General features: G+C 50.8%; 1 protein-coding gene across 1 annotated transcript in view; it reads right to left on the minus strand.

Annotated features, from left to right (window-relative positions):
* Window positions 1-21,478, minus strand: part of LTBP2 (latent transforming growth factor beta binding protein 2) — a 78,117-nt gene extending 56,639 nt beyond the window's left edge. Inside the window, exons 1-5 of the mRNA XM_054400709.1 lie at window positions 21,236-21,478; window positions 20,861-21,028; window positions 20,260-20,798; window positions 11,378-11,448; window positions 5,255-5,498 (exon numbers count right to left, since the gene is read on the minus strand). Coding sequence (XP_054256684.1) covers window positions 5,255-5,498; window positions 11,378-11,448; window positions 20,260-20,798; window positions 20,861-21,028; window positions 21,236-21,478 — 1,265 coding nt within the window. The remainder of the gene's footprint in view (window positions 1-5,254; window positions 5,499-11,377; window positions 11,449-20,259; window positions 20,799-20,860; window positions 21,029-21,235) is intronic.
* Window positions 21,479-21,720: the final 242 nt, after the last annotated feature.

Genomic DNA, 21,720 nt, shown 5'->3' on the forward strand with positions numbered 1-21,720 from the left:
GGAGAAGGTTTCAGCCAATTTTTAAAAGAGGAGAAATACACTGTCCCCATTCAGCAACCTCTCCTGCACACTCAAGATCCTGCCTTCTGCTTGCTCCCTGCTGGTCTCATCCTTTGCTTCCAGGAGACAAAACAGAGATTCTGGCAGAGCCTCTCTGATGGCATGAGGCTCCTCATATCCCCAGGCCATGAGCACTTGCCACAACTCCTCAAGGACTGCACATAGCCTTTCCTCTCATCAGGCAAGGAGGAGGAGCACTCTTTCAGGGTGCTCAAAAGAGGCTCTGAGACCAGGAGTCAAGCGTTGCAGGCATGTTACAACTCAACCTTCTTCCTTTTCCATCTTGAAAACAGGCAACTCCTAGCAACTGCCTTGCCTAAACAGAGCCCTCTCAGAGGAAGCACCCTGCCCTCAAGAGCTTAGCTGCATTAAGCTGTCTGCACAGTGTCTCAGCACCTTATACCACAGTTGAGTCCTTTTCCTTTGCCTGGATTGCTGGGAAAATGCTTTGCAGGTCCCAGTCATTTCCTCTTTCTCTGTAAAGAGGAGGGATGCCTTGCTTCCTAGTCAGTCCTCATCCTGCACACAAATCCCATTTGGGCAGCATGGTTCCTTGTGTAGATGCTGGTTAGATTTATGCCTGGCACTCCTGCAGGAGGGACCTTCTCAGGTGGCAGCAGCAGAACCCTCCTTGCATGCTGTCCAGAGGAAGCTTGCTGTCCATCTTGACAGTGAGGGGCAGGAGTGCAAGCCCTTTCCACTCCCTGCTAAATAAACAGGAATTAATCTGATACTCCAGCCTTAGGAAAACAAAGCTGTTTCCATTTAGCTGGGCTTCTGGGCTGAGGTGCCGCTCCACCCGCACAATCATCCGTCAGGGCTTTGCTTCTCTGGGCAGGGATTCAGGCTGAGATCAAGAAGAGGGAGGATTTGCAGCTAGTTCTCACTGGGAGGGCCTCTAACACCCCCAGGATTTTGCTCTCCAGAGCACTCCCTTCCAAGCAGCACAGCAGGGGGGCCTCTTGGCTTCCTCAGCAGTTAACAAGTCCCCACAGGCTCCATCAGATGCCTGACTCTGAACCTCCGCTGAGTCATGACCTGCTGAAGGGACTTGGGAAGTGGTACTCATTGCTCAGCCTGTATTTTAAGGGATGAAAGCTTGAGCATCACCAGCTCCGGTGTCAGCAAAATAAACCCAGAGCTGCCCTCCTCCTAGCTGTGTTTTCCCCTGAGCAAGCGTTGAGCTGTTCTTTAGTCCCAGGAAGAAAAGATAATGTGCACCACATAGGCAAGCCAAGGATGCAGTGATTCTTCCTTTGTACATCTCCAAACAGAGGCACTTACGGCTACCTGTAACACTGCAGCACTGACACTTGCGCTCAGCACAACCTTCAGGCTGATGCCCATGTCCACATCTTCCCAGGAGCTGTCACTTCCTACCAAGGTTGAGTGCAGAAGACTGACAGTAATTGTCACAGCTGTGCTTCCTGGGCTCTGCTGGAGGGAAGCCACAGATGGCATCATTGCTTCTGAGTGTGAGCTCTGGAGTGCCTGAGCATGTGTAGCAGAAAAAGGAGCATGAAATGACGCAGCTGTTTGGTCATGCTCTTCACCATGGCTTTAGAAGCTCCTCCAGGCGCCACAAAATTTTCTACCTCCAGACCAGGCTACTCTCCACAGTGAAGGGGCAGTCATTAAAAAGGATCAAGTTCAATTGGCTGAAGATAAGAAATCATTTTAAAGCAGACCCTCCACTCAGGCAAGTCAGGAATATTTTGGACCAGGCAGGTCCTGTACAATCCAGGAGGCTGCTCCCCTAACTCCATGCAAAGACTCAATTCAGAACACATTGAAACCAAAAGCAATCCCATCTCTGCCTAGAGATCAGGTCTCTGGGGAGGATTCATGCGTTTTGTTGCATGTTTATACAGCACTGTTCTAGTGCATGACTTCAGACCTTCTGACTGCTACTTCCATACAAACACAAATAAACTCAGTATGTGCTCAAGTAAACAAAAGGAGAAAGCAAATTCAGTCATGTGAGGATTGCTGGAATGTGTCCAGAGAAGGGCCACGAGGATGATCAGAGGGCTGGAGCACCTCTCCTGTGAGGACAGGCTGAGGGAGTTGGGGCTGTTCAGTCTGGAGAAGAGAAGGCTCTGAGGAGACCTTATTGTGGCCTTCCAGTATTTGAAGGGGGCTACAAGAAAGCTGGGGAGAGACTTTTTAGGATGTCAGGGATTGATAGGACTAGGGGGAAGGGATCCAAGCTAGAGGAAGAAATTCTTCACCATGAGGGTGGTGAGACACTGGAACAGGTTGCCCAGAGAGGTGGTAGAAGCCCCATCCCTGGAGGTTTTTAACGCCAGGCTGGATGTAGCTCTGGGCAACCTGATGTAGTGTGAGGTGTCCCTGCCCATGGCAGGGGGGTTGGAACTAGATGATCCTTGAGGTCCCTTCCAACCCTGACAATTCTGTGATTCTGTGATATTCTGTCCTGGCACAGCAAGAGAAGGTTTAGAAGTCTGTAAGCTCTAACTCTCACACAACTCCTCTGTTAGCAATGAAACTGTTCAGCAAGGTTGGGGGCTGGTTGTTTGTCCTGGATCTCACAATCTTCTCACAGCCACCAGCATGGAAACACCAGTGTCCTCCACCCACTGAGCCACTCAAGAACTTCCTCTACCTCTTCCTTTATTGACACATCAGACAAGCGAGCCAGCTGCTATGGGACTGACTAGAAAGAGTCAGTGTCCCACCGGCACTACCCATTCTTATCCAGGAGGAGATCAAGGACTGGAAAAATCCCAGCTCTTCCTCTCAGACTTGACAGTGAACTGAACTCCAGTGAAGATAACCCCGAGTTTACACTGCCTAAGAACCAATATTCATATTTGCAAACATGAGTAAGATCTACCTAAGCTCTGGGAAGGCCAATATGCTTCTGTCTTTTGCTGTTACAGCCCAACTGTTAGGCAAAAGCTTGATGCAGAGGCCTTCAGTGCTCGCACAAAAATAGATGATGTAAGTGCAAGAAGCAGGCTCCAAGTTCAGACAAGTCTGAGAGCATGGTTTCATGACACAAACAACCAACCTAAAAAGTGGATTCCCCAAAAAGGAGAGCCCACCATGACTTCCTTCCCTCCAATGCTTGGCTTGCAGCTCTGTCTAGTTCTTCTAGTCATGCATCATCTTTCAATAATCCAATTTAGCCAGCTGAAGTGGCAGAAAATTATTCTTAATGGTGCTGTGCTAATTTTTTACTGGTTTATTGAACTGGGCCAGATGAGGTCTAACATCAGTGCTCAGGGAGCTGTGGGAGGGCATGGCCAAGTGCAGTGGCAGTAAAAGCGTGCCATCAGCTGCAGATATTCATTCTTACAGGCTCCACAGCTAGCCTAGAAGTTGGCAGGGTGAAGGAGACACTCAAAAATATTTGGGAAACCACCCAGCTAATGCCAGCAAGGCTTTTAGGTCATGCCAGTTGCACACAATATATTACACGGTCCATGGACAAATCCTAAGTGCCTGAGTTGTACAGAGAAACACCCAGGGACTGAAGGGAGGTGCTTCAATGCAGCTCAGTGAAACACCCAGGGACTGAAGGGAGGTGCTTCCATGCAGCTCAGTGCAGGGTGCAGGAAGCCCCACACCTGCCTGCAAAGCAGGGCTGCTCCAGACTGCCTGCGCAGAAAAGGCAGCAGCCTGTACAGCATCCAGAGGGGCGGTGAGAGTTCCCTCTCTGAGACATGCACAGCAGCCTCTGCAAATCCTTGAGTACAGCTCTAGAAGACAGTGGTGGACATATCCTGCAGTCCTACCTTCAGCCATTGCAAAGGCTGAATGATAAATGCCCTCACTGAAGCATGGAATAAGGTGATGTCCTATGGCCTGCATGAGGAGAGAAGGAGGAAAGGCATGGCATGGTCCTTAATGGAGTCCTATTTCCTTGGGACAGAGCCAGAGGATTTAAGGTACAGCAGGCAGCTGAGCATTCAGCGATCCCAGCTCAGCGACTGCTAGACGCTGTGTCTGACTGTCTGGACGGGAATGCTCTGCCAGTGCCTGCAAGCCCCCTGTCCTCTGTGCAGAGCCTGAGGTCATGTTCCTTACAGGGAAAGCCTTCAACAGGTGCTGTGTCTCCAAAGGCACTGCTCTCCCCCCCCTTTAGTCCCTCCAAACAGAGTGGTGGCACGGAGGGGTAGGAGGAGGTCATCCCCGCGGGGAAGCTCGTCAGCAATGACCAGGATGGCAGGCACGTGCGAGGGCTGCGTGCTTGTTCGGGCACCAAGCCTTTCTTGAGGCAATGATGACAGGGGCTTGGCCACCTCTCCCTGCCAGCATCACTTCTGCATTGCCTCAATTTGGTTCCCATCAAATAGCCTTTCATCTGGGCACCAAGATAGGCTGGCTTCAGTGAACTACTCAGCCAATTTCTCATAAGTCATTTGAGCCCCTCCAAAACTGTAGATGCCTGAGACTAAGTGTCCAGAAATGTCTTCAGCTCATACACTGCCTCTGCTTTAGAAGTGACAGAAAGGGAACAGCTACTTTAGGAGCAGCAGGCATGTTAAAAACAACCTGCAGGAATACAGAAAAACAAAGGCTGCCCTCTCCTCAGGCAGCTCTAAGTGATCCTGACAGAGAAAGTCAAAATAGCTCAGAGAAGAAAAGGTGCATCTTTCCTCTGTACCTGCAGGCCCCTGCCTGGGTACCAAAATGACCCACAGGACAGTAAGATGACACAGAAACATGGAACAAGTGGCTCAATAACAGCTAGAAGATGCCAGGAGAAACCTCTGAGTATCATTACTTTGCTCATACCAGCACTTTAATAGCACGTCTCGGATCTATGTACTCTTTGTGGGTACCACCTGGACATATTGCTCTAAACACATTCTGTTGGGAAAGACATTGAAGACCCAATCCTCCACCCTTTCTGCTGCTACCACAAAGGCCATTCAACTGGACAGGAGCCAACTGCTGAGCTTCACAGTCCTCCTTCCCCACAGGACCATCAGTAGCCTTGTGCCTAATGTGTTGCTTGTGTCTGGGAACCATGACACAATGCTGGGGGCAAACAGAGTCCCTTGGAGAGAACGCAGGATCTGACCCCTTAAGTCAGCTCCTACAGAGCAAGGAGGAGGTACCACCTGGAGGCCAAGCGCACGGTCTCATGAAGCGGAGGCCATGGCCCACCTAAGCTGCCTGTGCCTTTCTGGGAGCATCCTGTCGGGAGGCAGGTTTGACTTACCCAGCTGGGACGTGCCGTGGGACGGGTGCCTGAGCCGCTTGCAGGGAGACGTCTCGCCCTGCCATGCCGCTCCTCCTGCGCAGGGAGCTCTGGGCAGGCCGGAAGGCAGCTGCAGCACCCAGCGGGTGGTACTCCTGCTCGGGAACAACTTCTTCGCACCGGGAGCCCTGGAAGCCCGAGCGACAGGTACAGACCTGGGGGCGGCTGCAGGAGCCCTTGTTCTGGCACGGTGGGTTGCAGACAGCTGGGGAGACACAGAAGAGCAGTTAGCGGACACAGGGCTTAGCCCCACTGTTGTGGCACCTGGCTGGGGCAGCACAACCAGGGTGATCTAATCTCTTCATTGCAGGTGACCTTCAAAGTCTAGGTGCTAATGTTGGCCTGGAATGTGATGTCGTCTCCATCAGAGACTTGCTTCTGTTCCCACATCTCTTCATGAGTTTCTGAAGGGCTCTTCTCAACACTCATCTCAGAAAGCTCTGAAATGAGCAGCATGGACTGCAGGGTGCACATGGCCTCTAGCACTGCCCAGAACACTCTGGGCAGGAATAGGGCTTCAGTCCCAAAGTAAGGGATTGCACGTTACCTCTAGTCCATTCTGGGGTCTGATTTGCACAGTCCTCCCCTGCCTGTCCCATTCAGAGCTTTTCAGCTCTCCCTCCTCAGCTGAATTTGGAGTCACTGCTCTCAAATTCCTCCGCAGCTATGGGGACTTACAGTTCATTAACTCCATGCCCAAATCACCCTCTGCCCTATGTGTTTTCCTAATTAGAGCACATCAGCTTCAGCTTGCACCTCGGTAGGAAAGTGCTATTACTTATACGCCCAGACTCTAACACTTCCCAGGTTAACAGATGCCAAATTGAGTTCACAGCCCAGCCGGGACACCACCGCTCATTCAGGTAGGACCAGCTTCACTATTCTGAGCAAGAGTGATTGGAAAGGCACTGGAAAACAATGTTGTCCTTCAAAGAAGGAAAGGGCTGGCTGGTTGAAGGGTAATAAAACCTCACTGGGCAACACAAGGTGGACATTCACCTCCAGCCATGTGAGAACCCTGTGGATGGGTTGAAACATGCAGCCACTACTTCTGCTGAGGGCTTCCTCCCCAGAACTGTGCCAGGGAGGCTACAGGAGCATCTGACATCCCACCACCTTCACACACAGCTGCTGGGCTTTTACAAGGGCATCCCTCCCTCTCTGGATCTGCTCTCCATCCCAGTGAGATCCAAGCACACCTATGAGAAACACTACTTCTGAGTAATAAACGAAGAGAGAGCTGTAGCCTTGTGTGCCATCCACACATCATCCCACTGTCACCAAGTAAGGGAAGTCCTAGCGCTGACTCTGAGGTCCTCTCACAGCAGTGTAGCCCCCATTATCCTCCCCTCACCCCAAAACTGGACTGCCATCAGCTTTTTCTAACTAGATCACATATATGTTGGCTGAAATGTTTCATTTGACCTTTATTGCCATGTTAGCACTCAGAAAGAGAGGGCAATATCAATGAAAAGATGTACTCAAGTCAGGCAGGGCTGTACAGGTTAAAGCCAAAGGTTTTCAAGCAATTCCCCAGTAATATAAATCAGCCACCACTGCAGACTCTGGAACAGAGACAAGGTCCTAGTCAGGCAGGAACTAACCACCTCTGGGAACTCTGGCACTCCAAAAGTTCTAATTTATAATACAAAACTCAGCTGTGATTTAAACAGGCTGCCAGTCCCTACTGTTATCTCCCAATAAATGCCTGTTTTAACAAATAGCACCAGACCAGGAAGCCTGCCATTGTAAACAACCACTTCATGTGCTGAAATACTGCAGAGCTGTGACACCAGGACCTGGGATCACAGCAGTTCTCACAGCCTTTCCCACTAACAATGTTCATAGTCACATTAGACTGTGGCACTTCAGTAGCAAAGTGGTGAAAACTGAGAAGGCACTCTAAAAAAATACCTAAAGCAGCTCATATAGGGAAGAGGAAGAAGGGAACAAGATTAATCTTCTGGTGCCTTCATGCAAGGTGGGTGGGGAGCTGCCCTAGTTGGACTATTTCGGGCCTACGATGAATCCCTTCCCAGTTGCCTTTGCAGACTCAGGAAGAACTTAAAAGAGGTTTAAAAAGTTTTCACTCAGTCCAGCTATGCAAAGTAGGGAGAGCAGATGGTTCAGTGGAAGTACTGCCAGTGCCAAGAGTGTGAAATTACCAGTCAGGCACCCAAACCCATAAAACTGGAAGAAGAAACAAGATGGTAAAAAAATTACAATTTAAATATATATATATATATATATATATATATACACTTAAATATAAATATAAATATATATATAAAATTATATGTACTTTTTCTCTTTGTTTTCTGGTTTCTGAGTCCAGGGGTTACTCTGAGATGTCTCTCCTCAGATGTGGGGGCTATAAACAATTTCTGTTAAGATCACTGCCAGTCATTTCTTCTCACTATAGTCTCATTTCATCACCTGCTTCAGGAGCTGGGGCTTTAAGGAAAGCCAAAACAGTTATCTGAAAACTCTTAAAAAAAGGATGAGATTTACAAGACTGCTGAGGCATCATTAGTAGCAATGCTGGTTTGCATCTAGCTCTCACAGATCAAGTTTGGTACTGACTAGTCTTCAGTGCATGAATTAAGTCCTCTCTGCAAGGTCATCCTGAAGGGATGACTGCAGCATATCTGACCACCTACCTAGGCCAGGCAGGCAGGACTGTGAGAGGTTAAGGCCACTGAGTCCAGCCTCCCATCACTTCACAGGAACACTCAGCCCAGGACTGAGCAATGACATTGCAATGTGACATTCAGTTACTGTGTCCCTGCTGTTCTACACATGTTCTAGGTCTAGGAAAGTGGTGTAGATCTTCACTGTAAGCAGCTCCTTCTCAGCCCCAGTTAAATGTGGGGGAACCTGTCCATCCAGATAGGTGTCCACAGGAAAACTGGGAAAATGCCAAAGGACTCATACCACTGGGGTGATTTAGTTCACTTTCTCATGGAAAAATTTGCTTGCTGATGCAGAGCAGTTATGTAACCTCAGTTCTAAATTAAAGCTGTTAGCACACTCAGAAGGCAGGGACAATTGAACACAAGGGAGAGATCTGTGCAGGCTGACAGGCAGGGAGATCAACAGCAATGCAGGAACAGAGAGGGAAAACAGAACTTCAATGAAAAACAGTCTGGGCTCAAAACTCCAGTGTTAGCACACTCAGAAGGCAGGGACAATTGAACACAAGGGAAAGAGCTGTGCAGGCTGACAGATAGGCAGTGCAGTAACAGAGAGGGCAAACAGAACTTCAGTGAAAAACAGGCTGGGCTCAACCCCCCCCTAGAGTCACTATACAGAAGAAAGACATAAAAAAGGAGAGAGCATGTGAACGTCATCTCCTGCAGAGGTGGAAAAGCCCCAGGTGCTAATGTGACTGTCTGAAGACACCCTGTGAAACCACTGCAGAGCCAGCAACTGAGGCTGGAACCCTCTGCCTTCATCCAGTATCTTAACTGGAAAAAAACACCTATACAAGATTAGAAAGTGTGTGGATTTATTTAGTCCTTCCCAACATGCTAATTAAAAATGTTTATTTTCAACTTTGAAATATCCATGTCAGAAAAAGGCTCACCCTGCATTGCCAGCCCAGGTTGCTATCTTGGGAAGCAGCAAAGAACCATAGTGAGTAATGCTGATGAAAATGAAGGTTGATGAACTAATATCAGGAGGCTGAGCAAAAGGATTCCCTTGCTCTTAAGCAGAGGGGAAAGAATGATGAGCTACCAGGCGTCAGCTAAGTTACAATAAGTGCACACTATAGCCCCTGCAGCCCCCAGAATATGGGCTGTGCAACGGGGCTTCTGGACAGCTTGTGTGGACAGGTTTCTGCACTATCAAGTCCAGGACAAAAAGGCCTGAGTCTCACCCCAGGATGACATTAAGCAGACAGGATATTGGATGAACTCCTTGGGCCCAAGTTCAGGTGTAGATTGTGACTCCTAATGTCCCCTCCTCTGTGAAAACCCTGGGAGCCCCACAGGATGCCCTATACAGTCTGCTGTGATGACCTGGCAGCATGTGGGTAGAAACCAAGCCAATTGCAAGTGGGCAAGATCACGCTCCTAAACTCCCTTAGCTCACTTCCACTTTCCAAGGAAACATCTGTGTCCTGAGGTGAGGGATTTCTCTTTTTCATCTTCCCAGTCACAGACTCTAAAAATTCATTATACTTTGGTGCTCAAATCTGGAACAAACCAAAACGCTAGAGACACCTGCCCATGACTTGCGTTCAGCTAAACAGAGAGATGCTGCAAGAGGAAAGTCCCTGGAGCTGCAAGAGGAAAATCCCTGGAAAAGCATGGGCGGAGAAGGAAGAAATCACCATGCTTAGTAGGTGATAGGAAATGGATTGTGACAACAATCTGGCCTATCCTCTCTCCTGTACCCAGGGACAAATTCATTAAAAACAAAGTTCTGCCCAAGATTGGAATGCCAATGTCTTCCCTGGTTCATCACACTAAGAGACTCCCTCTGGCTGCATTTCTACCCTGCTAACTTCCCTGATATGCCCCACATCAAAGACTAGGGGATCAGACATTAAACAACATTACTGGGATGGGCTGTCCAACTTGCCTTGGCAGCTCTAAAAACGTTTAGCTCGGCTGAACGTCTCCAGCAGCTTCAACTCCAGCAGAAAAGCCCAGTGAGGGAGGTGGGATCAAAATGATGTTTACACATCACCAGTCTCCACCTAAATCCTGAGTGAGATTTACCATCCAGTTTCAGGGGAGACACTGTCAGGCCAGCCTATGTTTACAGGGTGGTTTTAATGAATCCTTGGGAAGCAGGGCCCAGCACCTGAGCAGTCACTAGACAGCCTGTGTGGCTGCAAGCCCAGATCTACTGCTCCTACGAAAATCCCTAATGAGAGAAAGATGCTGCCATGGCTGGCCCTACGCTCTGTTTAGAGACACTGTCTGGCAGCACAGGACGCTCTCTACCGTTTGGCTTCTGTCTGCAGGGGAGAGGGGGAGAAGGGAGGTGAGTCAGCCTTTGGCCCCTTGCTCCCAAACACTGATTGCTAATGCAATTATCCCAGCGCAGCCAAGGCGCAGCGAGATCCCGAGGCAAACAAAGCTGAGCCTCTTTCCCTGCTAAACATCTGGGCAGCTGCTGCCACTTGAGTGAAGGCAGATGCTCCTGGCTATTTTGGGCAGGATGTTCCTGTCCAGAATGCCTGAGCGCTGCCTGCAGGCAGCCTCTCGCCTCGCTGGGAGCAGGCAGGTGCCTGGGGCAGGCAGTCCCCTGGGGAAGGCCCATGGGTGGCTGGGTGGTGTAAATCCACTGCTTAGGAACAAGAATCGTGGCTGTGGTTGCAAACCTATTGCGGATGGAGATGACATTGCAGCTGCCTCTGGCATTCATTGCACTGGTGCCTGTCCAAACCCCTTCCCTTCCAGTGCTGATGCCCAAAATGATCTCAGCCCACAGGGCTGTGGCAGGGCCCTCTGAAGGAGCAGGGCCCTTGTTAACCCTTCCGTGGGCAGGCAGGAGAGCCCTGGCCAGTTTCCACACTGCAGCAGTGCCCTGCAGCCCCCCGCTGTTTTATACATGCCACATGCTGCACCACACTCCAAGCCCCACCTGTCCCAGCCACAGTGCCAACTCCATTAATTGCTTTCCTTAATAGCACTTGGATAATTGGCAGCCATGATTTCCCCTTCAGCATCAGCAATGCTCACCCACGTGAGCACAGCCCCAACCTGCTGATTCACACCTGCTGGAACTTTCACAGACCTGCCTTTTGCTCCAAGCAGGATGATGAGAGCTGGCATAAATATGCTGTTGCAATGCCCTGCCCCAAGAAGACCCTGCTTGGGGTGGCCACTAAGAACAGTAGTAAAGTAAAGCTGTATTTATTCATTGTGCTCAGACTTTGCCAGCAGGCAGAGGGAGCTGACCTGCAGACCTGCAGCCCCGCAGCCCCAGGAGGAGGCTGCAGTGCTGCCTCTAGGCACCCCACAGTCTGTCTCCTGCCCTGGCACAGTGCAGGGGACATGTGCAGGGTCACTTGAGCACATTTTAGGGGTGCACCACAAGACCTGCATAGGCTGAGACTGTCATACTCACGTTTGATGCAGTGGTTTGTGCCGGGAGCTGTGGTCCATCCTGGGCAACACTGCCTGCCGCAGGCATTTGGCCTAAGCAGAGAGACAAAGCAGCATGGTTAGGAGAAGGGGAAGCCGAGGTCTCTCTGCAGCCAGTACTTCTGAGTCACCCGTAAAATTATTTCCTGCAGCATCTGATATTTCCTTCCAGATGGACCAGCAGCTGAGATCAAAACCAATGGGACAAGGGCTGAGTTGTTTAAGTGCTTGGAAAAGAAACCCCCAAGGACTATGTGAATGCTGCAGTGTGAGCCATCCCTCAGGGAGTATCTCCTTTTTGAACTGGTGTTATGTTGGGTTCCTGGCACAGCACTCAGAGGAACAATTTTCCTCCTGAGAGCAATTGAAGGCCAGCAGTCTGTGATCATTAAAGATCTCATGGCACTCCATGGTACTGGGGTGCAAATCAGGCCTGATTCCAGCTTTGGTCGTAGCATCCCGCCTCCGCAAATGTCCTGAGCTGCTTCAGCTGAAGACAAAACTTCATTCTCCACCTAACTGCTACTGCCTGTTGCTGTTCATTGCTCAAACCTATCCTGGGAGGGACAGCATCAGCTGCTCTCTGCCTTGCTCTCCCTTGGTGAGTACCCCTGTTCCACATCTGTTATTTGCCTTTGGCACAGTGGCCCCTCGGGCTTGGGACTCTCTGGTGCTGTGGAATTTGTGTCTACCTGACCTGCACGGTGCTATTGCTAACCACAGAATGCTCAAATAATTTCCATGGTTGTTAATTGCAGCACTTTGCCACAGCAACCTTTTGGCAGCCTTTACATAAATGACATCCTCCTCATGCCACCCCATATCACAGAATCACAGAAACATTCAGGTTGGAAAAGACTCTCACGATCACCAAGTCCAACCAATAACCCTACTCTACAAGGTTCACCCCTAAACCATATCCCTAAGCATCACATCCAAACCACCTTTAAACACACCCAGGGTTGGGGACTCAACCACCTCCCTGGGCAGCACATTCCAATGCCTGACCACTCTTGATGTGAAAATTTTTTTTCCTAATGCCCAGTCTAAATCTACCCAGTTGTAGCTTGAGGCCATTCCCTCTCGTTCTATCACTAATTACGTGTGAGAAAAGACCAGCACCAGCCTCTCTACAACATCCTTTCAGGTAGCTGTAGAGAGCAACAAGGTCTCCCCTCAGCCTCCTCTTTTCCAAACTGAACAGCCCCAGCTCCCTCAGTCGCTCCTCATAAGATTTATTCTCCAGGTCCTTCACCAGCTTCGTTGCCCTCCTCTGCACTTGCTCCAGCAGCACACACTGCCAACTTATATAGCTACTGGAGAAAGTGCTGTGCCTCCAAGAGGCGCTTTGCAATGCCCAAGCAGGCAGCTAATCCCTCTTCCTCGGGTCATATCTCATATTTACATGTTTGTATTGAGAAAGAATAACAAGCTGCAGGTCGCTTTCCAAGACTATTTACTCAGCATGGAGGGAAGGTTTTGGGAATTAAGTAATTTTTGCATACCTAGGTAGATGGGTGAGCACAGTCATCAAAAGATAAAAAGTTATAACCAGGCAGCCTGAAAGCTCTGGAAAGCCTCTGGAAATGAAATGGGGAATATGGTTTATTTCCAGCACTTGACAAGGTAATCAGAGCTGCTGACAGAATTTACAGGAACCATGGAAACATGCACATTTCTCTTCTGCATTGACTTTAACACGAACACAGGAAGGGTCAGAAGATGATCCTGCTCCGAACCAGCATCTACACAACATGAGAGGGTCCAAAAAGTGCCAGAGCTCAAGCTGTGGGGCTCACGTTTTAGGAGAGCCAAAGACAATGGGTAGCAGGTGTGCCAAGGATTGTTCTGGTGCTCATGAATGAAGCTGCCTGTAGAGATTCAGTTGCTCCACATGGGAAGGGGAAGTGGTCTGAGAAACCACATCATTTGTAAAGCGTTAGCCAGCCCTTCAGGATCAACATTTTATTAACTTGGGTAGCTTTCTATAAGGAGAAAGCACTTAAAATTCCTAGGTGTGACTTTCTACAAACAGAAGCCAAATTCTTGCATCCATTCACATCTGCTCTGGCTGGGCTGAAACACTGATTTTCAGCTTTTTGTCTGTCAACCCAAAGAGATCTATAGGGTGCTTCTTTAAGGCATCCCCAGAAAGTATCCAAGGAAAGCAAACTTTACTTACTGCATAAGAGCCCATGAAAGGCCTTAAACTTTTTTAGTATGTCCAGATCAGCAAAGAGAGAAAACCACTGAGCTAGAACAGGTCTTTAGGTAATTAAGGTCTGCTCAGAAACTCCACTCCAAGCAGCAGCAGCATAAGTATCTTTGCTTGAACTGTTACAGACCTCATTCTTCCCTTGGCACAGCTGAAGCACACCTTGCACGTCTCATTCAGCCAGCCTGTGCAAAAGCAAAGCCTTTGTCCTTTCTCACCTCAACTTACATAATCAGACATTGTTTCTTGTAGGCAAAGTAACTACCATTTCTAGAGAATCCCTTGTAGCCTTAAATAACAGTCCTAGTTCTTCATGGGATTAACGTTCAAGTTTTATCTACATCTCTCACATGCACTGGAGAGAGCATGCTGCCAGCCACTCTCAATGCCAACAGCAAGCCAGAGGCTGTAGAAAGAAAGGCATGAGGCTAAAACAGAGGCCCAAGACTGAGCAGACAAGATCACTCTTGAAGGCGCGAAACCTTTGCTGGGTTCAGCACAAACATCTCTTTAACAGAGTCACTTGGCATTACTGCCAGCTCCAGACTCGAGTTGCTAGCTCTAGGTGATGGGAGATGCTAGCTCTAGGTGATGGGAGATGCTAGCACGGGTGATGGTCCTCAAGGGAGGACAGCCCAGCATGTGCAGAGGGGACCAACCAGGCAGGGATTCCCTCAGAGGCGGAAGCAGAGGGAATGTCCCTTCCTTCCATAAACTCCTAGAAGAGAATAGGGGCAGAGATAGAGGCAGAGAGGACCTCCAGAATGGGAAGTGAGCATCTGGGAATAGCAACATATAGGTAGCAATGGAGGGTAGAGAAGGACCACAACTATTTCCTGATGAAAGCCCAGCAAGTGGGACCTCACAGAGAATGGGGCCCCCAAGAGTATCAGCAGTGGTAAAAAAGCTGTGGGAGCTTTGCTGCATTGGACTCAGTTCTGAGCACGTCTGATTCTACTTAAAGCCTTTAGTTGACTTTTGCATGGCTTGAACACCATGTGGTTTTCACTGCCTCACAAAGAATTCAGAGTGTATCCTGGAAGCTTTAAGGAGCACAGCATGTTTACAGCGTGGAGGGACGCTGCTCAAGACAGTGGTGGCTCCCAGCTGTGTTTGTCCTGCTGCATGTGCTATCACTAACACTTTGGGCAAAGAGGTTGGCTTCAGGCATGAGCCACCTGTGGGGCAGGTCGAGCCCTGAGCCTTTCCATCCAGCACTGCTTCTGGAGAACAAAACAAGTGGCTGAGTCAAGTCTGGTATCACCATTCTAGGGTGGGCTTCTGGGGAGCTACCTGTACACACTGAGCAGCCCTTGATCACCTCTCATTGCAGAGGGGACAGGGGCTTCCAAAGCAGCAGGCAGAACTGCCCAGCAAGGGGAACTGATAGGTGCCATGATGCACTATGCCCCTGGCAGACTTAACAACGACATGAAACAAAGCTATGCTCAGAACTTGGAAGCACTCAGCAACTATGCAAGGCTGAGCACCCAGACTGCCTTATGCTTACCCACCCCTTGAAACTGGAAGCAGGGAGAGAGGAACAGGACTCTTGTCCTCATCCTGGGCAGCCTGGGGTGGAAAGGATCAGAGGATGGATGGGCACATAGAGGGGTTGGAAGCTCTCTCTGGTGGAAAAAAGCTCAAACAACTCCAGATCACAGCAGAACAGAAGAATGTCCTCACATATGTCTCCCAAGCTGAAGTCCCACTGAGCATTCACACTAGGGCATGCCATAGGGGGATGTCCCATTCCCAGACCTGCCACTGATACCTAAACAAGGTTTGGGCAAACTATCTGTTTTTCCTATCTCTGTCTCCTTACCCATTTTACCTTCTCAAGGGCCAGGTCAGTTAACACACATCTTTCCTAGGAAATGAAACATTGTTAGGGATATTTCCAGGCACTTGGACTTGATTGCCTGTAACATTAGAATGCTGCAGGGCTCATGGCCTTCTTAGCACCTTCCAAAATAGTTCCCAGTCCAGGTCAGATTGAAGCAACAAGAGACCATTTGCAACAGACAGTTTCCACTTTTTGGAGAGAAAGGGGTTTGAAAACTTAGACAGCTGAATAGCCACCATGCCAGAGAAAGGCCTGAGGCATAGCTCACTAGTGCAGACATGGGCCTTTGGGTTTGCCTTCCTGGCAAAATGCAGACTGAGGCACTGTATTCACATCTTGGCCCCTGCCTCGAGTGCCAGATACACCCTGAGGTCTCCAAACAGCACAGACAGCAGTAAGGAACTACCAACCAAGCTTGCTTCTCACTCTACAGCTAGCATGAATCATCTGTGCCCAGGTATAGTCCTCAGCACATTTTGAGTGTTTGCTGTACAGGAGGTGTGAGGCACTACTCACTAACCTGCACCTTTTCTGGGACAGACATGTCCCTGACACCAGCTCACAGAGCTGAAGTCAGTGGCGTGAAGTCTCCCTGCACTGAATGCTGTTCATGGCCCTGACTGAATGCACTGACACAACCTGCAACTCGGGCAAAGGAGCTGCGCAAGCCAGTCCTTCATCACCTGCTTTGCTGCTGCAGCAGCCAGAGGCCAGCATCAACATCAGGTTGCCCGCTGTGCAAAGTGCTACCCAGGATGAGAAAAGCCTGTAAGATCTTGCAGTGCAATCTGAAAGCAGAGCCAAGCAACTGCAGCAAGCACAAGAGGGAAGGAAAAACTAGAAAACAGTAGTAAGATCATGGCTTCATATAGTTTCAGCATGTGCACAGCCTCAGCCTCAGTGATGATGACATACTGTTTCCAAAGCATTCAGTAGAACCCTTTTTTTTTTCACTATTTATTTTAACAGTAACATACACATCATCTTTTAACTTCACGCAGCACTCTGTGCTGCCAGATACACTGACTCCATTCAGGTCATTTATAGCATCTTCACAGAAAGCCAAAGGGACCATTAGATCATCAGGTCTGCCTTTCTTCTGCAGGACAGTGAACTTCATCCAAATGCATATGAAATACTTGCAGTCAGACCCAAGGAAGAAAGTTAGCAAAAGGCTGCTGGCATTGGTGAGCCACTGAAAATCCTCTGCCAAGTCCACATCAGCATTAACTGCCTCTGCTCCTGAGTGGTGCTATACGCTGCAGTGTATCCCACAAAGCCTGGGTAAGGTAGGACTATGCAGCCACAAACGGTGTCACAACAGCAGTTAAACAACAACTGGGGTACAGAATGCACAAAAAGAAAATGGGAGGCAGAAGGAGAAAGTGTGGGACTCCCAGCCTGTTACCTGGGGAGCCACACATCCCCTCAAAATTGTCCAGGCGTGCACCAGAAGTAGAGACTTCCCCAGGCTACCCATCTTCCTTTGATTTTGTGTACATCACCTGAGGATCACAGGATCACAGGATGTTAGGGGTTGGAAAGGACCTCTGAAGATCATCAAGTCCAACCCCCCTGCCGGAGCAGGACCATAGAATCTAACAGAGGTCGCACAGGAACACATCCAGATGGGTCTCCAGAGAAGGAGACTCCACAACCTCTCTGAGCATCCCATTCCAGTGCTCTGCAACCCTCACAGTGCAGAAGTTCCTCTTCATGTTGAGGTGGAACCTCCTGTGCTGTAGTTTCTATCCATTCCCCCTTGTCCTATCACAGGGTGCTATGGAGAACAGCCTGTCCCCTCCCTCTTGACACTCAGCCCTCAGATAGTTATAAACATTTAGTAAATCCCCTCTCATTCTTCTCTTCTTCAGACTAAAAAGCCCCAGGGCTCTCAGCCTCTCCTCATAGGGCAGTGCTCCAGTCCCTTAATCATCCTGGTAGCTCTCTATTGGACTCTCTCCTGTATCAGGCAGAGGCATGAGAGGAGTCACATCCAGAGGCACATAGAGGTGGATGGAGATGCCTACAGTGTCCCTACAGCAGGACTGGCCAGCCCAAATTAGAGATGTGTCCAGCTCATGAGCACTGCCTTAGCTGGCATGCATCAGGGCTTGAGAGTTCCCAACCCCACAACATGCAGGAGGAAAACCTTTCCAGCCACAGGGGAACAGGGAAACAGGCAGGTTAAGCAGAGCACAGGAAAGCAGAGACTTTTCTGGGGATGGATTGTTTTCCTCACTCAGTGTTAGAAGGCAGTAATTTTCTGCCTTCTTTTCTGTGGTGCCAGAAATCACCTCACAATGAGCCTCCAGGAGAAAATACTGAAATGCCAGGTCTCACAAAACTTGCAGTTGGATGCATTCATATTAAAGTGTGAGTAAATGCCACCTGCAACATGATCATATATAAGTAGGGTGGCAGACACATTCAAACAGTCCCCAGGAAAGAAACTCAATTTGGGGCATGCCTCTATCAAACAAAACAAGAAAATATTTATTCAGAAAAGGACAGAGTTGCTAATAAATGAGTTTTCAACCAGAGGACTGTGCAAGGTCCCTGGAGGTACCCAGCAGAGAACCCTGACTGGGGAATCAGGAAAGGCAGCCCATGCAACAGTTCAGACTTTAAGCCAAAGTAACTGTATAAATAAATAGTGCCAGGGTTTTGTGGAGCCTGCAAAGCTACCTGAGTAGGGGAAAATGAAGGTTGTCACATTAGAAAGTAGTAGGAGTTCAGTGTAAATAGCAGAACAGAAAATATCCAATCTGGCAAAAAAATGAAACATCATGAAATGAAGTTTTTTAGGGGCCCAGAGTTTCCTGGATGGAAATGTGTCCGGTGCAGTAAGGGGCGTAAGAAGATGGATGAGGTGGAAGGATGGAGTCTCACCGAATGGCTGGAGGCAGCAGCTAGCTTTCCATGAGGACTAACACCATGTGGTTACTCATGGACAGTTATTACAGCTAGGCTTTCTCATAAACTCCAATCACAGTAGGTCACAGAGAACTTTAAAAAGTGCCAATTTGGACACCAGAAGAGATGGAACACTACTGCAAGTCATTATATGCACTTTCCAGCGTTCAAGTTCTTGGGGATCAGAGCAAGCCCTGTATCCCCAGCCCTCATCTTCCAGGGAAGCACAGAGAGAGAGAGAGCAGCATAGCCTATGTGGGGCACATGGCACCAAGTCACAGCTCTTCCTTTCTCTAAGCTTGGTGGCAACAGCACTCTCCAATACCCCAGGAAGCCAAACCTAGCTGATAACAGGTTGCACTGGACCAACCTTCCCCATTTACACTCTTGATTAAGGGATGAAAGAAAGCTACTAGCAAAGAGGTTCAGCACTCTTCTAAGACAGCATGTTCACCTGCTCCTAATAACAGCATAGGCCAGCTGTTGTCACTGGATGCAGCTGCAGCCTGAAAACTCAGTGGAAACTACACAAGGTAGTCACTGAAAAGAAACAGGGTACACCTCAGATGACTCAGACCCAAATGAACTGCCACATGATCCCAAAACAATGCTTACAACACCCTGACTGTAGAAAAGGTAAAATCCTTCCGAGCCCAAAAAGGCCAAACCCAACCGAGCAGGACTGGATTTTCCCACAACTCTTGCTCTGAGTGGCTGACAAACCAAGGCTAATGAACTGGATAAGTCAAAATATGCTCAGCACCTACTTGCCATTGACTAGCTGTCAGTGATAAATACTTATTATGCATGAAACATAATCAAAGAAGAGAAAGTTTGGTGCTTCTGGGGATTTGTTGAAGGAACGTACACAGAGTGCCAAAGGAAACATCTGTCTTTAAATTTTGCAAGGAGGAGAGTATCGGAGAGATTGAGCTGCTTTCTGTATGCTAGTGAAGCTCCATACCTGATGTCAGCAGAAGGCATTTCTGCCCATGTCAGAGGGCAGGAAGCCCAGAGCCTGCCCCCAGTATCCCAATGTGAGGGATCACATGGAGACTGGGCATATGTTGCCACACGAGTTGGTCAAACTGCCTGTGTGATGGCTTTGTAGCCCTTCCCAGCTGGCAGAGGAGCTCATCACAAGGAACACCAGAAATGGGGAGCCAAAGAGGGGTCCCAGAACTGAAGGGTACCTCAGCACTGCACCAGAGATCCCGCTTGCAGGCTCCCTCATAGCAGAGCAGCTGGCTTTGCCATATGATCTCTCGTCCACCTCCACAGAGCTGCAGCCAGAGACTGGAGTTGGAAGCAGCCCTGCCAGGCAAGTCATAGGAAGCCTCCCCCGGCTGAGCCAGCTGAAGCCATGGGAAGCAGCCGCTCAGAGCGCTTACAAGGGGCCCAATATGGGAGGAAGGAACCAAGAGGCCAAGGTACCTGCAGCAACAGTGGCAGCAACCCAGCTCCGTCCCACAAAGCCAAGCCAGCCCTTCCCGCCTCTCCCACCGCCGCGCCTCACGGGCGGATGGATACACACGCACAGGGTGGGGCCTCGCGACCGCCCGCAGCACGTGCGGGACAGGCGCGCGGCACGAGAGCACGCACCGGGACGGCTCCCGCCGCGCCGCTGGGGCCCGGGACGGCGCCGGGAGGGAGGCCCAGACCCTCCGTACACCGCCCCCGGCACTGCCCCAGCGCAGGCTGAGCGGCGTCCCGCAGGAACGAGAAGGGAGCTGCGGCGGAATGCGCCAAGATACAGCACAGGGCCCTGGACGAGACTCGGACCTGGGAGTTCGCCTGCGGATCCCCGGTGCCGGGACCACCGGCGCCGGGACCACCGGCGCTCACACTATGCACCCCCCAGCATGATCTCCCCGACCGCAGCACTTACCCTGACATCCTCCCTCTGCCGCTTGGCTCATTCGCTCGAGGCACGACCCGGGCTTTCAGCCCGCTGCCCTGCCGCTGGCGAGAAGAGTCCAGCCTGCTCCTGTGCCCTGGGCCGGACCCGATCCCGGCATCGCTCCCTTGGCCCCGGGACAAGGGCAGTCCGCGGTCGGGACGCTGCCTCTGGCCATCGCTGCCGCTCGAGCTCCCCGCGGCGCCCGCTGAGCTGCGGTCCACGTGGAGGGCGGCGGGGAGGGGCTGTGCCGGCGAGGGGTGTCCGGGTGTTGCGGGCAGGCTGTGCGCCGTGCTTGCAGCCCCCCGGCTCCGCGGCCGCGCCGCCCCCCAGCTCCCCAGCTCCACCCTGGCCGCGGAATCCGGCCGACAACGGGCGAAGCCCAGGAAAACGGCAAAGGTGAGTGGGAGAAGGCTGGCGGCGCCCCGCATGGTGTTAGCCGGCGGCGAGAGTCGATGCGGGCTGCGCGGAGCGTTCAGCGCCCGGCCGTCATCATCCGGCGGCACGGGACAGCGGAGATCGCCGGCTCTCTGCCCTCCGGAGGCTCACCGCCCCATCCTGTGCCGGCGCTCCGCCGGGACCTGCCGCCTACCAGGGCTGGGGACGCAGGCAGCAGGGCAGGGACTGCTGAGCGGCCCCCGCAGGAGGAGGAAGAGAAGGAGGAAGGCGGCCAGCCCCGCTCGTCGGGCTGCCAGCGAGCTCCCGCACTCTTGCAGACAGCTCCGAGCACCTTCGCGCCTGCCTCTGGCACTGGCAGCGCCTGGAGGGGACTAAGGGTTTTATTTTTGGAAACCTCCCCCTTTTGTGTCTTTTTGATGCTGACATCCCCCCTCTCCAGAGGACACGGCTCGGCCCCCCTCCTTAGGAGAGGAGACATTCCAGTAACACCCACTTTGGCAAAGGGAAACAAACTACAACAGAGAAGCCTTAACCCCTGCTTGGCCGGGGAGACCCGCCCGCTGCTTGCTGGGCAGCCGACGTTCAGCTCCCGGAGTCCGCCTTGCCGCCCGGCCTGCAGCGAAACTCCGGCTCCCGCGCAGTTGGAAGCGCTCGGGCATGATGAAGTAGCTCCGTGTGCAGTGCACGGAGCAGGAGACACGGGTGCCGGAGGAATACACCGCTGCCCCCCAGCATCTGGGTAGTTCTGGAGCTGCATCTGCACCGCTAGCCCTCCAGCTGCCCCTGATTGCATCTCACAGGAGAAAGGCATGGCAACGGGAAGAGCTTGATTTGCCATTCCACCCGGGCTACAGACCTCTCAGATTCCCTCAAATCCAACTCGGGGTTTTAAACTCTTCATTGTACAGGTCCAAATTAGGAAAGGACCTACCTAAAAGCTTCAGGTCCTTCAGCCTTGAGAGATCTTTCAGGAGACATACTCTTCCAGCTTAGAGTAAATGTCCATCCCTCCCACACTCTGTCTCTGTGTGGTCACTCGGAGGTCGAGGATGT

The sequence above is a fragment of the Indicator indicator genome, chromosome 4 (assembly GCF_027791375.1).
Source record: "Indicator indicator isolate 239-I01 chromosome 4, UM_Iind_1.1, whole genome shotgun sequence".
Classification (NCBI taxonomy): Eukaryota; Metazoa; Chordata; class Aves; order Piciformes; family Indicatoridae; genus Indicator; species Indicator indicator.